Source organism: Thunnus maccoyii, chromosome 4 (genome assembly GCF_910596095.1).
Source record: "Thunnus maccoyii chromosome 4, fThuMac1.1, whole genome shotgun sequence".
NCBI lineage: Eukaryota > Metazoa > Chordata > Actinopteri > Scombriformes > Scombridae > Thunnus > Thunnus maccoyii.
Genome location: NC_056536.1, coordinates 20,407,999 through 20,425,997, shown reverse-complemented (window position 1 = coordinate 20,425,997; position 17,999 = coordinate 20,407,999). Strand labels below are relative to the sequence as shown.

The 17,999-nt window shown below is 40.7% G+C and overlaps 1 protein-coding gene across 1 annotated transcript; it reads left to right on the top strand.

Annotated features, from left to right (window-relative positions):
- The first annotated feature begins 3,351 nt into the window (after positions 1–3,351).
- On the top strand, positions 3,352–17,584 carry prpf6 (PRP6 pre-mRNA processing factor 6 homolog (S. cerevisiae)). The gene is made up of 21 exons (XM_042409580.1): positions 3,352–3,579; positions 4,762–4,924; positions 5,048–5,166; positions 5,271–5,349; positions 5,932–6,108; positions 6,771–6,899; positions 7,112–7,206; positions 7,305–7,461; positions 7,794–7,956; positions 8,890–9,008; positions 9,101–9,319; positions 10,837–10,959; positions 11,081–11,202; positions 11,396–11,534; positions 11,696–11,815; positions 13,164–13,340; positions 13,473–13,606; positions 14,080–14,171; positions 14,511–14,625; positions 14,777–14,903; positions 15,976–17,584. Exons 1-21 carry the CDS (start codon positions 3,392–3,394, stop codon positions 16,126–16,128), a joined length of 2,910 nt encoding a protein of 969 aa, XP_042265514.1. The 5' UTR covers positions 3,352–3,391; the 3' UTR covers positions 16,129–17,584.
- The last annotated feature ends 415 nt before the right edge of the window (positions 17,585–17,999 follow it).

Sequence of the window (17,999 nt, the reverse complement as noted above, 5' to 3'; positions counted from 1 at the left end):
TCCTAAAAGAAGGCCCTAATAGCAATTTACTGCTGTCCTTTCACAAGGACACCTCTCTTTGTTTCAGAATAATAATAATCAGCACTAAATAAATCATTAATCCTCTCAGGACTTTCTTCTACGTACAAAATCAGGCTTTGTGCATGTTGACTGCCTCCAACTAAGCGATGGTAATTGAGTTTGTGCGTGTAATAGTGAAAAATGATGATGTCCGTGTCCTATTTTGTGATTTTTCTTTGCCCACATTGTTTTGTCGAATATAATGAGCTAAAATTGACTCACAATGCAGCTCAGGCAGTATGAATGATGTGTCTGTGTTTCTTTGTGTGTGCGTAGGTGTGTATTTGTAGGTGATGCATGAAAGTATATCAATAACCCTGTCATCTCCGCGTATCTCTTCACTGTGTCTAGTTCTTGCAAACAGCAGCTCTCTTTCAATAAGTGGACCGCAAATGGAACATGATGTTATTTGTCGGGATATTTCATCTTGTAATTCTTAGCACTTTTCCTAGAGACTGCTTCTGCCGCTCCCATGCAGCTCCACCTACACTCAAATCTACATTAATTATCACATTGTGGACATCTGCTGTGACAGATAGGACAGATTGTCCAGTGGTTCTCCTCTCCATGCCGTGTCATATGCACTGAATAAACAGATTAAATGGAGTCATGCATCCATGCAAACTGGCACACACATGAATGGACAAACATGCAGAAACATGCAGAGCGCAATATGCTTGCACAGCAATACACACAGTATCACATACACAGAAATACAGCTATAATTTGCCTCGTTTATAGCACATTTAAATTCACCAATTACACACTTTCTCACACATCAGTTTATCATCATATCACAAATTAAAGTATTATTCACAAAATGAGGGATGTTATTTTGTGAATCTTCCTCATTAAAATGCAGTTCTATCCAAATGAAGTGATTAGTCTTTGTTAAAAAAAAAGAAAAGAAAAAAGGCCATTGCCATTAAATGGTTGCCTTTCAACTTTACTCATATAGACAAATCACAATAATGGCTTACTCTAACAAAAGGAAATTATTCTCTTGCCTTCAGTGCCAATGTGCCAATGGACTGCCAATCACAATCCCGATTTATATTGTGACCTCTTGCATCTATTATTTTAAAACAATGTACATATGTCCCTTTCAGACCACTGTGTCATGATACCAAGTTGTCTATAGTGCAGGTAAACTGACCAAAAAATGTTTGTTTGTTTGTTTTTTTAAATATCTTCATTCCACACACTGTTTCCAGCTCACAGCTGCATTTACAGGAAGCATTGCCAAATGTTTTATGGCAGCACATCAAAGGGAATGATGATAGTATGTTCTTTGGCGAGACCACTGTTACTCAGTCAGTCTTCACGACCCCCAAGCAGATATAAGCTATCTTTTGCTGCCACAGCAACCACAATGTCAGATTTATTATGTGTATGTTTGTGTGTAGAGAGTGTTGGTGGATTCCTGCTGGATGTGTTTATACATAGTAAACAAGACATTTATGTGGAATTTCTATTTTAGACATGCGGATGGTTACTACTCATGTATTAGTCATAGCGGAGATAAATGAATCCTTTCTCATGCAAAAGAAGAAGAGGACTGCAAGTGTGCTTGGACCAGGCTCTGAAGGATTTTCTCATTGTTAACATTGGCCAGTATTACTAATGATTTATTTATCACTAATGAGACTGACCTGGATCACTCATCCATGGGTCAGCACTGTGCTGAGCACACTGACATATAATCTGTTTTTTTTTTTCACTGCCTATCCCTTATTATATAAAACATATGATGTGAAATTAAGCTACACATTATTTTGCCTTCTATATGTGATTATAAAAAAAACATTTGACTAAAATCATTGAACCATTGATCATTGAACTAATCACAGAAAAGTAAAAGAGGCAATGCAATAGCTGGGTGAAATGAGGGCTTGAGTCGCGCTTCATGCTTTTAATTGGTCCTCGGCTGTGTGAGCTATATATCTTCTAATGTGTCTGACAGTCCATTTTCATCATAACATCTTCTCCCAGGAGTGAAATAATGTCTGCCCTCCAGGCGATGTAAATGAAGAAAAATGTAAAGGCCCTGGCCAAGGCTCAGACTGCGGATGGGTGAAGTTAAACGTGATTGAAACTAATTGATGTATGGCCTCACTTCATCTCAGGGGATGAAACACAGAGATGTCATGTTGCAATGTAATTACCTTTATTGCAGTCTCTCGTCTCATGTTTGAATATAGACTCTTCAACATGGATATTTTTCACTCATAAGATAAGTTATTGCTGTAACATTAATAACACATGTGTGTCAGAATTACATTGAAATCACTAAAAATATATGGCTCCATCAACTCTACCCATCTAAATAACCTCTCTAAGAAAATTGCCTCGAGTACACTTCAATATTTTATTAACAACTCTACTGAGACTATCAGAGTATGCAAATGTTTTTACTGCGGAGTACCAACTGATCCTTTCAAATATAAAAGGCCTGACATTATGAAAAATGGGAAGGTTTGTTGGGCAAAACGTAACCTTCAGGGCCCAATTGTATCTTCAGACAAATGTCAGTTGTGTCATGCAGAACCTTTCAAAAGTTTGGACACACTTTCTCATTCAAAGTGTGAAAGTGTGTCGAACTTTTGACTGGTTCTGCCATAGCTGGGATCACAGGTCCATTTATGACACTCAGCATATTATGTTGATTGCTGAAGTTAATTTAATTACTTTTGAAGTTTGCAATAATGCCCTTAAGAAAAGGAATTATGAGAATATTACAGTAAAGTAGAATAATGTACAAACATCACAGAAAACACAAAACCCCACAACAGCTGATTGACTTTGAGCATTTTATATAAATATGTTATGAAACTACTTCATGCAAAATACTTAGAAATGTAATAAATGACCATCGGAAACCATGTTTAAATAGGCCTACAGTATTGAGTCCATAGAGGAATACCTCAGTATATATCTTATAGGTGGACTTTAAATTTTAATTTATAGACTTTTAATAGCCTATTATTCACAACCTATAATTCTTCAGCTTGTGGCCCCCTCCTGTGGCTGCCATGGGAAACTAAAACTAGCATGCATCATTACAACTATCTCAAATTAAATAATTTCAATCACAAAGTCGCACATTAAAAGCTGTAAAGTAAATATCACATACATTTGCATCAATCATTTTGGACTTAATACAGGGTATAACCTTAAGAGAAGTGAAAATAAGAAGGGATCAGCCTGTCATGTGGGGGCGCTGTTACAAAACCACAGCGGACATTTCTAGAGGGACGGGGTCGCTGTTGGTGTGAGCGGATGCGCGACTGTTGTTTATCCGGTAGTGAGCCTCCTCGTCGTTAGAGCAACGATGGCTAGCGGTGCGGCAAAACAAGCGCCCAAAATTGTTTCTAAAACATCTGCGGGAGGCACCGGGGCGGCGGGGGCTGGCGGTGGGCCCCCGATAATGCCCCTTGCCTCTCCGCTCATGGGGAAAAAGAAGAAACCGTTCCTGGGGATGCCCGCTCCGCTGGGATACGTCCCCGGTCTCGGCAGAGGGTGAGCTAACTAGCTAGCTCTGTAGCTAATAAGCTACGGAGGAGGTTACCGTGTGTCTGCCAGATTAAGACGGCGGTAAAGCAGACTGCCGTGCGTTGCAAGAAGTTACGTTTGTGTTGGCAACTGAACTGACGGGAAACTTGATGTAATTTTAAAAAGCTAATGTTACATTTGGTATATTAAAGCATATAACAGTAAACGGACAGTTAAGTTATAATAGCTGGATACAAGCATTACTGATAGGCACTCTAGGTATTACCTCCTAATCAATATCATAATCAGAGTCTGCTTTAATGGCCAAGTATGTTTACGCATACAAGGAATTTGACTGAGGTTTCTAGTGGCTCTCAATGTGCTTACACATAAAAATCTTCAGAAACATACACACGGCCAAGCCAAACAGAAATTCAACATAAACATATCACTATTATGTACAAGCAAGTAGGTGAAAAAATAGATGCATACATATAGAAACCACCAGTGGACAACAACATACAATGTGATATACAGGTGAAAACGTTTCTGTTAACTGTAAACGGGATATAAATAGTGCAAAGGTGTGAAAGAGTGCAGGGAGTGCTGAAATAAATATTGAATGGAGTAAAGTCCTTATGACCTCCCCTGTTGTATCCCCTGATTCTCTAAGTTACATTTCTATTTGATGATCATTGATCATCTCTGACCCATCCCACTCTGGACTCAGACTCTTTGAACTTCTTCTCTCAGGAAAAAGACTGAGATCCTTAAAAACCTCCACCAACAGACACAGGAACAGGTTTCCTTTCCAGAAGCTGTTTTCCCACTAAATAGCTGAACTGTTATCAATCTGGACTTTACACTTAATATCCATCTTTCATTTAATCTTAGTACTACTTTGTTTGTTTCATTATTATTATAATGACCTTATATTTTTATTCTTCTATGTTGTGTTTGTGGGAGCCACACATTCTTTGTATGCTTGCATTGGCTAATAAACAAATTCTCTGATTCTGATTTAAGTGGCTGCCAAATTGGTCAGCCAGTTTGATTTAACAAGTCATCCAGCAAAAATTATAGCGGTGCTGAAAGTTTATGATAAGTTATGTTGTCATGCTGTTTTTTGGACATTCCCATCTTGTATGCTTGTCACAAGGCACCCTTTGTTTTATCTGTGTAGCTTTTAAATTAATTGTTTCCATTCAGTGCTACTGGTTTCACCACCCGATCTGATATCGGTCCTGCTCGTGATGCCAACGATCCAGTGGATGACCGACATGCACCCCCAGGGAAGAGGACGGTTGGGGACCAAATGAAAAAGAACCAGGATGATGATGATGAAGATCTGAACGACACCAACTATGATGAGGTGCCTATGATTGAACTCTCCCTGATTGGAATTGGGATGAAAATGTATATAGATGAAAAATTGACCAGATGAAAACTCTGCCTATATCTCATTTTAATCACAGTATAATTTCTGTTTTTGTAGTTTAATGGATATGCTGGTAGCTTGTTCTCCAGTGGGCCATATGAGAAAGATGATGAAGAAGCAGATGCTATATATGCAGCACTGGACAAGAGGATGGATGAAAGACGCAAAGAAAGAAGGTTGCTAAGAAACACAGACTATTCTGCCATATGAGTTTTGGGGTAAAAGCATACAAACATTTTACAAGTGTGTTCATGTTTGGCATGTTCCTGTGTATTTTCAGGGAGCTGAGAGAAAAGGAAGAAATTGAGAAATACCGTATGGAGCGACCCAAAATCCAGCAGCAGTTCTCAGATCTAAAGGTACAAATTTACACATACATACACGTACCTAGAATTTTCATCTATTGTCCTCTCCCTACGCCTCTCTCTGAACATTATAAGGATGTAAAATTTATTGTAACTGTTGGATGAAAAATTATATCTTCCCCATTGAATCTAGTATAGGAAATTATCCTTGCTTTAAGCATGACCACCATGATTTTTTGAGATTATCCAATGGGATTCACTAGGGTTGCTTCCGCTTAAGCATGTAGATATTTTTCCTCTACTCACAGAAGATTATGTATTCTGTGGTTGTAGTAAAACTGTGAAAATCACTAGTAACAGGATTTAAGGGTTTTCCACAAGATCGCAGCAGTATGTTCCTATAAGTCTGTTACAAAGAAACCACATGTGCCTTTGTTAAATCAGAAATGGGAGGGGAAAGTCGCACACTCATGACATTATTTTTTAAATTTTACACATCAGTATTTTGGCACACCCAGCCTTCTTTGACTGCGCACTGTTCTATGATCAAAGAGAAATTTCAACAACATTGCTGACACTTCAAGATCCACATCTCCCTTTCATCCTTCTTTATTCTTTTTTTCCATCTCTACACAGAGGAAGTTGGCAGAGGTGTCAGAGGAGGAGTGGCTGAGCATCCCTGAGGTGGGAGACGCCAGGAATAAGCGCCAGAGGAACCCCCGCTATGAGAAACTCACCCCTGTCCCCGACAGCTTCTTCTCCAAACACCTGCAGACCGGAGAGAACCACACCACTGTTGACCCTCTGCAGGGGGTCAGTATACACGCAAATACACAAAAACACGCTGAAAAAAATCCACACAAAAAGATATTTCTAAACACACATGATGTAGTTTCAATCTGCACCAGCAGGAGTCAGGATATCTCACTGTGAACAAGGAAATCACTTCTGTACAATGAATGCAGTTTGCAGTTTATCAATTTCTTCTTGCAACAATGTAATCAGAGTCGACCTCTCGGCACAATGACGCTGCATATCATGGGAATGTGGCATTGTTGTGATAAAAACTGTGATTAAGAATGAATATACAATAGGGTTCAAAAGTGTGAGACCACTTTCCTCTTAAAATGTTGTAGAGAAAAAAATCAAACTTTATAACACAAATATGTCAGCTGATATTTGTCACAGGGCCTGTTTCTCCAATTCATTGTGTATACAAGCTGTTCTGAATAGAAAACAAATTAGAAGCATGGCCTGTTGATTAAAAAGTTGTCAGTTTTTCTGGTTGAAAGTATCACTATGACCTACACAACACTGTGTAGTATGAATTTTCACAGGTATCATTTACAGTACTTCGAGAATTTTGACTTATGACGTAGGCCTATGTTTCATAAGCCTTTTTGCCATGCTGTAACAAGATTCTGACAGAGATTATGATGTTCCGCTCCGTTATCATTGCTTCCTCTCTCCACTAGCTGGGAGGTCTAAACACCCCTTACCCAGGAAGCATGACCCCCGGCTTGATGACACCAGGGACAGGAGAGCTGGACATGAGGAAAATCGGTCAGGCCAGGAACACACTCATGGATATGAGGCTCAGCCAGGTAACTAATGCATCATCCACAGCCACTTTCACCTTTACCCTGTTCTGTGATTCACGCAGGCAGGGAGACGACTAGATTAGCATCAGCAATAAAAACAGCAAAGTGACGCCATCACGTAGGCTTTTCAGGATTCTGCTGGTCGGTATGCCTGATACAAAGAATTTATTTATTCTCTTTCTCTTGTGTCTGTCGGCCTTTTTGTCTCTCTTCAGGTATCTGACTCAGTGAGTGGACAGACAGTAGTGGATCCTAAGGGTTACCTGACAGATCTCAACTCCATGATCCCTACGCATGGAGGAGACATCAGGTAGAGACACACTGGTGACATCAGAAGTCCATGTTGTTTATTTGTGTAAAATAAATTTTTACATGCCTAATGGTTTATCTTTCACTCTGCATGTCCAGTGACATCAAAAAGGCTCGCCTGCTGCTGAAATCAGTGAGGGAGACCAATCCCCATCACCCGCCTGCCTGGATTGCCTCTGCCAGGCTTGAGGAGGTGACAGGCAAACTGCAGGTGGCCCGAAACCTAATCATGAAAGGCACTGAGATGTGTCCCAAGGTAAAAGATGATGAACACAAGCAAACTAAATCTGTTGAAGGCTGACGCACATGTGCAAATAGATAATGTCATTCGCTAGAGAAATCCTAAATTAAGCTGTTAATGGGTTTGTTATAGGTTGATGTTTCGAGAGAGTAGGAAGTTAAACCTATTATCTCTAATATAACTTTGCCCCGGATATTGTATTATAGCGATAAGTGATAAACAGCAACCATTTCAGTCAGCATTACCAGTTGTTTAATTAAATGACATGATTCTGCCTGGGCAAGTTCCAAATGGGGGAAAAGTGGTCCTTGTCCTCATTGGTATAAGCGTTTCTCTCTGCCCGTCAGAGTGAGGATGTGTGGCTGGAGGCAGCCAGACTCCAGCCCGGTGACACAGCTAAAGCCGTGGTAGCCCAGGCTGTCCGTCACCTTCCACAGTCTGTCCGCATCTACATCCGAGCCGCAGAGCTGGAGACAGACGTCAGGGCCAAGAAACGAGTCCTCAGGAAGGGTAAGGCGATAATATCAACTGTAACAATAAATGAAAAAAAAAAAAATCCTAAAGTAACGCTTTTAAGTTGTTTGCCATTTGTGTATATCCATCATCAGTTTGTGAGAGTCAAGTTAAAGTTTTGAAAAGTTGCTGTTATGTTGTGAAGAGGAGCGCGTACGTGAATGAATACGTAAAATTTCCCTGCCAAAAAGGAAGACACTAATTTCTGCAGGGCAATCGTTCTAAACTAGTTTCAATTTGTCCACTGTATCATAAAAGCACCCACACAGACCCACTCAGGCCCTGCAGACATAAGATTGCATAAAAGATTTCATAAAGGTTACATTTGGCAGCTGTGGTCCTGTCTTCTCGTCAAGGACAGCACCCTATTTGAACCACGGTGTCAATGCCCCTACAAACACACGCACACACGCACACACATATCAGTATTTCCCAGCAGCATACCCCACTGACAGAGATGGATGTGGAGCTTCCTCCATGGGAGAGCTTTATCCGCCCCTACATGTTCAGTTACCTCTGCTCTACTTTTCTTCATTACACACACACAACACTCTTCCTTCCCACTCAGGCACTACTGACGTTTAGTACTAATACAGGATATGCTGTTGAGTGTTTGTTTTTATTACTTGTGCATTTACTGTAATCTGTAGTGCTTCCATTTCCTCGGCGCCATTGTTATGTGTTATGATGTGTTGCCAGTGTAAATATCATTAGGTCTGTGTATTCTCAAAAGTACTAACATTGCCATTATTGTGCCAGAGTGGCCAATTGGTTTATAGAGATTCTGTAACAAGATCCAAGAATTTACAATCCTCTAACAGCTTGTTTATTGCCCTGAGCAACTCATTGACCTGCCCAATCACTGCAAGTTACTTGAAATAGAGGTCTCAATGGAATTACTGAATAGTTGTGCAATTGTTACCCATGTAGCCCTGGAGAACGTGTCCAAGTCAGTTCGACTGTGGAAGACAGCTGTTGAGCTGGAGGAGCCAGAGGATGCCAGGATCATGCTTAGCAGAGCTGTGGAGTGTTGTCCTACTAGTGTGGAGGTACACTTGGAGATGCTGTTCATACACTGCAATACAACATATGGATATATGTTCTACCCCTATATCTCGCTGTGTCTGTCTGTCCTCCCTAGCTGTGGCTGGCACTGGCGAGGTTAGAGACATACGAGAACGCCCGTCGCGTCCTGAACAAAGCTCGAGAGAACATCCCCACCGATCGCCACATCTGGATCACTGCTGCGAAGCTGGAAGAGGCCAATGGCAATACTCAGATGGTGGAAAAAATCATTGACAGAGCCATCACTTCGCTACGCGCTAACGGCGTGGAGATCAACAGAGAGCAATGGATACAGGTGTGTTCCTGTGCCTTTGTGGTTTCTCTGACATCACAGAGAAAGAGAGAGAGAGAGAGCAGAGTTTCAGTAGAGATATATGGTAGAGGCAAGCTGCTTCCAGTGACTAAATAATTGCATTCCCTGAGGCCACAAGAAATGAATATACTGTCAGGATAGAAAATCTTCAAGTTAGGACATAGACATCAAAGGCTTCATATTTAAAGAGTAACAGTATCGTTTCATTTGAATTCATCGTAGTGGGCTCCTCATCTAACATATGTAAACTAAAGTGGACGGATTATTAGAAGAGGCTTTGCGAGTATTAGAAGAGCTTTTTAAAGGTACAGTTCTCGATCCAAATTGTCACTAGCATAGTTTCCATCCAAATTTAGGCGCAGATTTCAAAGTATTTCCGGAAAATGGGTTAAAGAAAATGCAAATTAATGTCCACTTCTGTCATGCAAATATTAGGAACCGGGCGCATTGTGATGCTGATTCTCCACTCCGGTGTCATTAAACCATTGTAGAGGAAGAGGGTGCAACAAGATGATGTTATTAAAAGAGCCCCACTCAAACCTCAATCAAACAAATGAAAATGATGTGGGAAAACATGATGGAAACATGGCATTTATGTGTTTTTTATGTATTAACTTGAGGAATGTTAGTCCCCTTATCAATCCACAAAAGTCTGATGTCTTTGTCTGCTGCAGTCGTTTGTCTCTCTTCAGTGTGTAAAAGCTCTTTTGCAATGTTTTGACTTTTTTTTTTTTCTTCTAATTTTCCGCTCAAGTTCTTTCATGCACACAACCATAACATGTAAAAACAAGCCAGAGTAAAACAAGCCTGTAGTTTCAATTACAATCAGCTGATCAACATAAATTATTTGTCTTATTTTATATCTTAATCGGAGACTCTTTGTATATATAGAAGTACCTGTCAATTATAAGGTCAAAAAATGATTGAATGATCGGCCCATTAAACCTAAGTGTTTGGGGAGTAGATACTGCGTCATGCGTTTTTCAGCTTTGATATCATGCCAGCATACTTTGGCAAAGTGGCCCTCTACTATTTCATCTGGGTGCAACAGAGTACAAGCCAGCACTGTGACTGGCATTTTGTGCATTTCACTTGTTTTGCAATCATTGGCCTTCACTGCAGTCCTTTATGCTTCATCATAGCACCAACAACAGATGAACTTTAAAACGACTGGATTTGGCTGTTCCTAAAAGAATTCTTTTGTGTGTAGTAAGACCATGAGCTTGTTCTCTGATCTTTCCACAGAAAAATCAGTCTGTGCAGAGATTACCTCTCATAAAATACTATTCATTCGTAAACTCAACATGAATATCTATAAATAATCCAGGTTCATTTAGGGGTTTCTCTTGACATATGATATGCATATTAATTTCCACGTAAATGGCTCCCTTGCTGACCTACTACTGAGGTCAGGAGTTTATGCCTTTACTCTCTCTGTTATTCTTCTGTGCAACCACACCCAGTCTGTTTTCTCATGAATGCGTCTTCTTGTCATACAGGATGCAGAGGAGTGTGACAAAGCAGGTAGCGTGGCTACCTGCCAGGCTGTGATAAGGGCAGTCATAGGGATTGGCATTGAGGAGGAGGACCGCAAACACACCTGGATGGAGGATTCAGACAGTGTGAGTATCTGTATATCGGTTTTGCACAGGCCATGCTTAGACCCTGACACCTAAGGGGGTCGTTCACATACTCATGTGTTGTCAGGGTTTAACCTAACTGAAAAGCTTGTATATCTTTCAGTGTGTGTCCCATGGAGCGCTGGAGTGCGCCAGAGCCATCTATGCCCATGCTCTGCAGGTGTTCCCCAGTAAAAAAAGTGTCTGGCTTAGAGCTGCCTACTTTGAAAAAAACCACGGCACCAGGTGACCAGATTTGTTTTTAAATGTAGCAGAGATTTCACTACTTTATTCATTAATGTGTTATGTAATCACTTTGTTATGAGTCTGTCTTTAACATTCTGGTTTTTCTCTCTTTTACTTCCAACCTGCTTCATTCATCAACTGCTACTGTGCTCCTCCCCTCCATTACTCTTCCATGTCTCAATGCATCTCTCAGGGAGTCTTTGGAGGCCCTGCTCCAGAGGGCTGTGGCTCATTGCCCCAAGGCAGAAGTCCTGTGGCTGATGGGGGCCAAGTCCAAGTGGTTGGCCGAGGATGTGCCTGCAGCCAGAAGTATCCTTGCTCTGGCCTTCCAGGTGACACATTCATGCAACGTTGATAAGAGCAGCTTTTACTTATAGAACTGCCTCAAGTTTTTAATAGTATCCATGAGAGCCTCTGTCGAATTCAATGTGTTTTCCCCCTTTTACCCACACACTCTTACTTCTGTCCCTCCTATTTTTATGTTCATCTTTAGGCTAACCCTAACAGTGAAGAGATCTGGCTAGCTGCCGTCAAGCTGGAGTCTGAGAATAATGAGTATGAAAGAGCCCGTCGACTGCTCGCCAAGGCCCGCAGCAGTGCCCCCACGGCCAGGGTGAGTGTGTGTGTGTGTGTGTGTGTGTGTGTGTGTGTGTGTGTGAGAAAATGGGAGGCAGAGAGATTTCCCTGTTTCAAACTCTCATGAGGGTACTTCTGCATGTGACTGGGTGAAGTTAAGGAATTAGTGTTTTCTTTCAAACCATGTTTGACTTTTCTCAGGACATTTATGGAATACACTAGGGCTGGATGATATGGTTATCACTCACCCTCCCCCTGCGTCCTCAGCCATGCAACGCCGCTGTTTGGTCGGAACTCACCGGCCTCTCAAACAGACAATAGCCGCCTCCTGTCACCATCTTTGGTCATGACGAGCGGTCTGACTGGGTAGTGCAGAGCAGGTTTTAAGCCAAGGTTGTAGTGGTCCCTCATTACCTCTTTGGTTTTTTCGTGACAGTTTCCTCACACTAGGTTTCGCTCCCACAGCCACTCATTTTCTCCACACGGGGTCATTCGGAGTTGTTGTGAGTGCGTTTGTTTGTCTTTTGCAGATTGGCTGTTCACATAATACAAACAAACTGAAAAATAATAATCAAAAATAAATCTCACAAATGTATCATTATCGTGTGAAAATTAATTAAAAATTATTGCCCAGCCCTAGAATAAACACACATGGCCTTTGCTTTTTTGGCTGTTCTGGTTTATGAATTTGTGAAGGTCATGTGTATTTAAACTGTCCTGTCCTTTTATTCACCCCTACTGTGAGCCTTTGTTTTGTAATTATGTAATTTTGGTATGCTTATACGTCGTACCCCTGTTTAGGGGTAGCTGCATTATCAGTTTTCATCTCCACTTTTAAACCAGTTTTTAAAAGTAAGTTGATAGTGTGTTGTACTTGAGGTGTCTTCTACAAACGTGCTGTTTTTCTCAGGTTTGGGCTTGCCAGGTTTCTAAACCTTCAAACCGTCAGCTCCACTCTGGTTGTCAGATGCTTTCAACAATGTTTTAAACTATCACACTATCAGGTCTGTAGACCTGACAGTGATATGTCTATCAGCTAATCTGGCTACACTCCCTTAAGTTATCTGTATTGTGTCTGCTGGTAGATATGACTAAGAGAGGCTGCTTTAATGTCGGCTGTACTGATTGTCCTGTCAGATAAGATATCAGTGTGGATCTAATGAAGCAATTAAGCATTTGGCTATGCCCAAGGAAGTTGGTATTTGATCATCTGAAAGCTAGTAAGGTATTTACACTGCATGAATCGGGCTGCAATAAGTATTTCAAAATATTTTTCAACAGTATTCATATATTAAAAGCCCTTGGGAATTGTAATAGGGAGTTAATGGGTCTTGTTTATACATATTTCATGGCTTAAAAGCATTTGTGTGTTTGTATCTCCACAGGTGTTTATGAAGTCAGTGAAGTTGGAGTGGGTGTTGGGGAACATAGAGGCTGCCCAGGAGTTGTGCACCGAAGCCCTGAAACACTACGAGGACTTTCCTAAACTTTGGATGATGAGAGGCCAGATCGAGGAACAGTGTGAAAACATGGATAAAGCGAGAGAAGCCTATAACCAAGGGGTGAGGCGGGGGGAAGTGTTTGGGGTTTGCTTAGAACCAAGTGAACTGTTTTCTTTTTCTTCATATCTTTTTTTTTTTGATGAAAATGATTGTTTCCTTAATAATTCTAAAATGTCCTGTTTGTTTCTGCAGTTGAAAAAGTGTCCCCACTCGGTGGCCCTGTGGTTGCTGCTGTCTCGTCTCGAAGAAAGAGTTGGACAGCTGACCAGAGCCAGAGCAATCCTGGAGAAGGCACGACTCAAGAACCCCCAGAGTCCTGAGCTATGGTGAGAAAATACACAACAAAGGGATTGTGTTAAGATGCATGAATGCAAAAGCAGGACGTTGCCTGAGGAAGAGCTTTAGCTTGAAATATGTTGCCTGTGCAGATGGTGTATTAAGCATATAAATATTAATCTCAGTGTCCGATGCCTCTTAAAGGGAGCTCTGTTTGTGCTCTGAACAATCAAAATGTTTACTTTGACATTCAAGTGGCTTCTCTCTTTTCCTTTGTTGATATAATTTTGGCTCTTTGGGAACCCTTTCATTCCACTACAAGAAGGAGAAAATAAGGCCAAAGGTTCTATTTATATCTGTAGGAGTGGACAATAGAAATATTTATGACAGAGAACATGTGTATATGAAAAACAAAGTAATTATGATTAATTACTTTATGATTACTTTGCCTTTGCCTCATTTGTTAAAAAAAACAACCTTTTCTTTAAATATCAAACTGGGATTTGTGTTTCATATTAACCAGGTTGGAGTCGGTCAGGCTGGAGTTCCGGGCCGGACTGAAGAATATTGCCAACACACTGATGGCCAAAGCCCTGCAGGAGTGCCCCAATTCAGGTGTGAATATGTTGCCAGTTTTACAGAAACCAAACCAAAGGGACCAAGAAGAATTTTCTCAACCCATAAAGGAGCCAGTAGTCCTTTATTTACTTGTCATTCTGTATTGCAGAACAAAATCCAAACAAATGATGTATGATCTTTCAAATACAGCAATAACTTACAGTACACCTAAATATATTTAAATGTATTCCCCAAAAAGAATATCTCCAGAACAAGACAGTATTCCTATTGTTGAAGTTGCAGGTTTGACTCTTACTCAAACAATTAGTTAATGTACTTGTGTCCGTAACCTCAAATTCTCCGCTTCACCCCTCTCTGTTTTTTTTCCCCTACTAGGTATCCTGTGGGCTGAGGCAGTGTTTTTGGAGGCCAGGCCACAGAGGAAGACTAAGAGTGTTGATGCTTTGAAGAAGTGTGAACATGATCCTCATGTCTTGCTCGCTGTAGCCAAGTATGACTCACTGTTTTCATCCCTCGCTTTCTGGAACTCTTCTCTTAGTGCCGATCTTGATTATATTGTCTTTCTGTGCAGTTCTGATTTTATAGGATATTTATGACCTTTTTTTATCGTTTTCTAATGAAATCCTGTGCACACACCTTAGGTTGTTCTGGAGTGAGCGCAAGATCACCAAAGCCAGAGAATGGTTCCTCCGAACAGTAAAGATTGAGCCAGACCTAGGAGATGCGTGGGCTCTCTTCTACAAGTTTGAGCTGCAGCATGGCACAGAGGTAAACATCTCATTGTCTATTCTAGACACGTTATAAGAGTAGTGTCACTTTGTGTGTGTCAGTGGTCACATTTACATTACAGCTGAATTAATTATCACTCCACATTGGAACAAGTAAATCGTGTACAAAAGGGTTCACTTTTGGCAGACAGATTCTGCAATCGGATTTAAAGGACCAGTGTGTAGGATTTAGTGGCATCTAGTGTTGAGATTGCAGATTGCAACCAACTGAATACCCCCCTCTCCCGCCCCCCCCCCTCCCCTCCAAACGTGTAGGAGAAGCTACGGTGGCTTCTAAACCAGCGAAAAATGTAAAGGGCCCTCTCTAGAGCCATTGTTTGCTTTGTCCGTTCTGGGCAACTGTAGAAACATGGCAGTGCAACATGGCGGGCTCCATGGAAGAGGACCCGCTCCGTATGTACATATAAAGGGCTCACAATTCTTATGTTCATGGAATTATACACTAATTAAAACATACTTATGAATGTTTTATTCCATTTCTACAAAGTCTGTTCCGCTAGATGCCACTCAATTCTACACACTAGACCTTTAAGTTCAGTTAGTACGTCATTAGTTCATCTCAATAGTATGTACTATGACTGCACTGGGAAAATGTTGCATCATTACAAAATGTTCTGCACAAGATACAAAATGAAGAAAAAGTAGTTGGGGAGAGAAAATCCAGAAATAAGACTAGGTAGGTCTGTTTTCCCTGGTTGTTGTAGATATTTTCTGTGCCAAGGTTGTGAGAAGGAAGAGTTTAAATCCCAGTCATTTACTGTTAAATCAATGCATCTAGTTACAAGTGTCAAATGGATTGAAAATACCATTAATGGTAATGGCCATGGTAGACTGAAAAATAAACATTACTATGGTCTCAGGCATTCTGTATGTGGGAGTGAAGATGTGCCAATAAGTACATAATGTTGTCACTTTTTGTTGTCTATTTTTCTCCATGCATTATTGCTTTTACTCATTAACAAAGTTGGTAGTCATCCCAACAAACTTTATGTGTGGCCAGTGCATGCATTGTGTGTTTTGGGTGCCTAACCAAAATGTGCTACGTCCATCAGGAACAACAGGAAGAGGTGCGAAAGCGCTGTGAGAATGCGGAGCCCCGCCATGGAGAGCTATGGTGCGCCGAGTCCAAACACGTCCTGAACTGGCAGAAGAAGACGGGAGAGATCTTAGCGCAGGTAGCCAGCAAGATCAAGAATACATTCTGAGAAAACTGAGGAAATGTGAACTGAAAACCCCTGGAGAACTCTGACAGGGAACAGCCATGGACACGCTCAACGATTGTTTTGTACCAGGACTCTCCCATCTCAAGCAGACACAAAGTATTCATATATACCTCTTACCTTTTACATGTTGTATTGTTTTACAAAATTGAATCACAGTGGTTGTAACTAAGATGGTCTTGAAACTAATCAACAAAGATGATTTTAATGTCAAAGTGAAAACAAATCTTTACAAATTCAAAATAGCATAACTAACATCCCTAATCATTGCTCACCCTCTTCAAGTAAATAATCAGGAGTGATACATTTGGCTTTGATTCTTGGCAGCTTTGCACATGTGTGCTACTGGTCAGACTTTGTACAAGGGGACTGTCAGTGAAGTGCAGTTTGCAGGATGGATTGAGGTTTGGACTGACTTTGCCATTGCAGGACACTGATAGAGACTTTTCCGTCATGTTTTCATTATATTTTGCTGCAATCGTTCTACCTTCATAAGTATTTGAGGGCCTGCTGCAGTGAAGCATTCCCACAGTATCATGTTTCCAGTGCCATGCTTCATGGTGAAGATGGTGTATTTCTGGTTACTGGCTGTGCTTCATTTAACTGTTCCAGTGTTCCTGGGAAAACCTTGTTGTCCAGACTGCAAATGACTTGGCAGGAATGATTGTAGAATCCCTGTCTTCTTGTGAATGAGTATTTTTTTTGTAAATTAGAAATATGTGAATGTAAAGAATGGCAAAATTATCAAAATTTAAACCATCGTCTGTCAACCTCTGCAACTGTGATTGCAGAGGTAACTTTCATCTTTTCATCTTTTGTGAGCTTTAAGTGTTGACAAAGTGACCTTTGTCTCATGTTGATGACACACAGGTGATTCATTATGTGAATTCTAATAAATAGTTGCACTAGTAATGACTTAGGTGTGTTCTAACGAGCAGGGTTTACAACTTATCGACAGTTTTGTTTTATACTTGTTTTCACTTTGACATTAATGTATATTTTTCTACTGGAATAGTGTTGAAATTCTACTTTCAGTCATTGTGGTTGTGAAAATTGTAAAACAATTGAAGATGAACAAGTAGAAATGAAAATGGATACTTTTAATGGGCTCAAAAAGACACCACGTTGATTGCAGCTTCTATACTGGACTGAACCCTTTTGTGTCAACCAAACTTTTGTTATTGTCCAAAATTGTGTTTGTTAAAAAAATAATCAAAACCTGTTTTCTGAGGAATTTTATTTCCATGTCTTGTCCACACACATTGTAAGAGGTCTCATCTGGATTGTGCTCGTTAAGCAAGACGTGACAGTGTGTATAAACTCTGTGTCCGGATGAATTACATGATTTCTCATGTTGTATTGATTATCTGCTTTTTTTGTAGCTTTCATAAATGTGTTGAAAAATCCTTTTCAGACATCCAATAAAAGAACAATCAGTGTATTGCATCAGTCCCCATTCTTCCCGTACAAGTCATAAAAAGTTTGTTATGACGTGAATGTCCAATCAAATCTTGCACAGTTAGTTTCTTTGTGGGATTTGTTCTCCTAGACCCCACAGTCTAGAAGTCTTTAAACCTCCCATGCAGTTCCCATGCATGGTCAGCATTTTGGTTATTATGTGTGGGATGTCATTGTCACTTTGTACCTTTTTTGTTTGGCTTAAACCAGGTTGCATGTTTGCAGAGTTCGATTATCCCACTGGTTTTCAGTAGCTCACACTAAAGCTCATGGGGTCCATCACCAGTGAAGCCACCCACTCTGAAAATGTGTACAGTGAAAGTATCAAACAGCACCCACTTAATGACAGCCGCTCTTCACACCACTCCCCCCCGTATAAGGTCTTTCCAACGAAACCG

Excerpts from the sequence above, each read along its gene's own strand:
- prpf6 (XM_042409580.1), top strand. The coding sequence starts at position 3,392 with ATGGCTAGCGGTGCGGCAAAACAAGCGCCCAAAATTGTTTCTAAAACA. Across the intron at positions 5,350-5,931 it reads AGCAGTTCTCAGATCTAAAG|AGGAAGTTGGCAGAGGTGTC; the intron begins GTACAAATTTAC and ends ATCTCTACACAG. Across the intron at positions 6,109-6,770 it reads CTGTTGACCCTCTGCAGGGG|CTGGGAGGTCTAAACACCCC; the intron begins GTCAGTATACAC and ends TCTCTCCACTAG.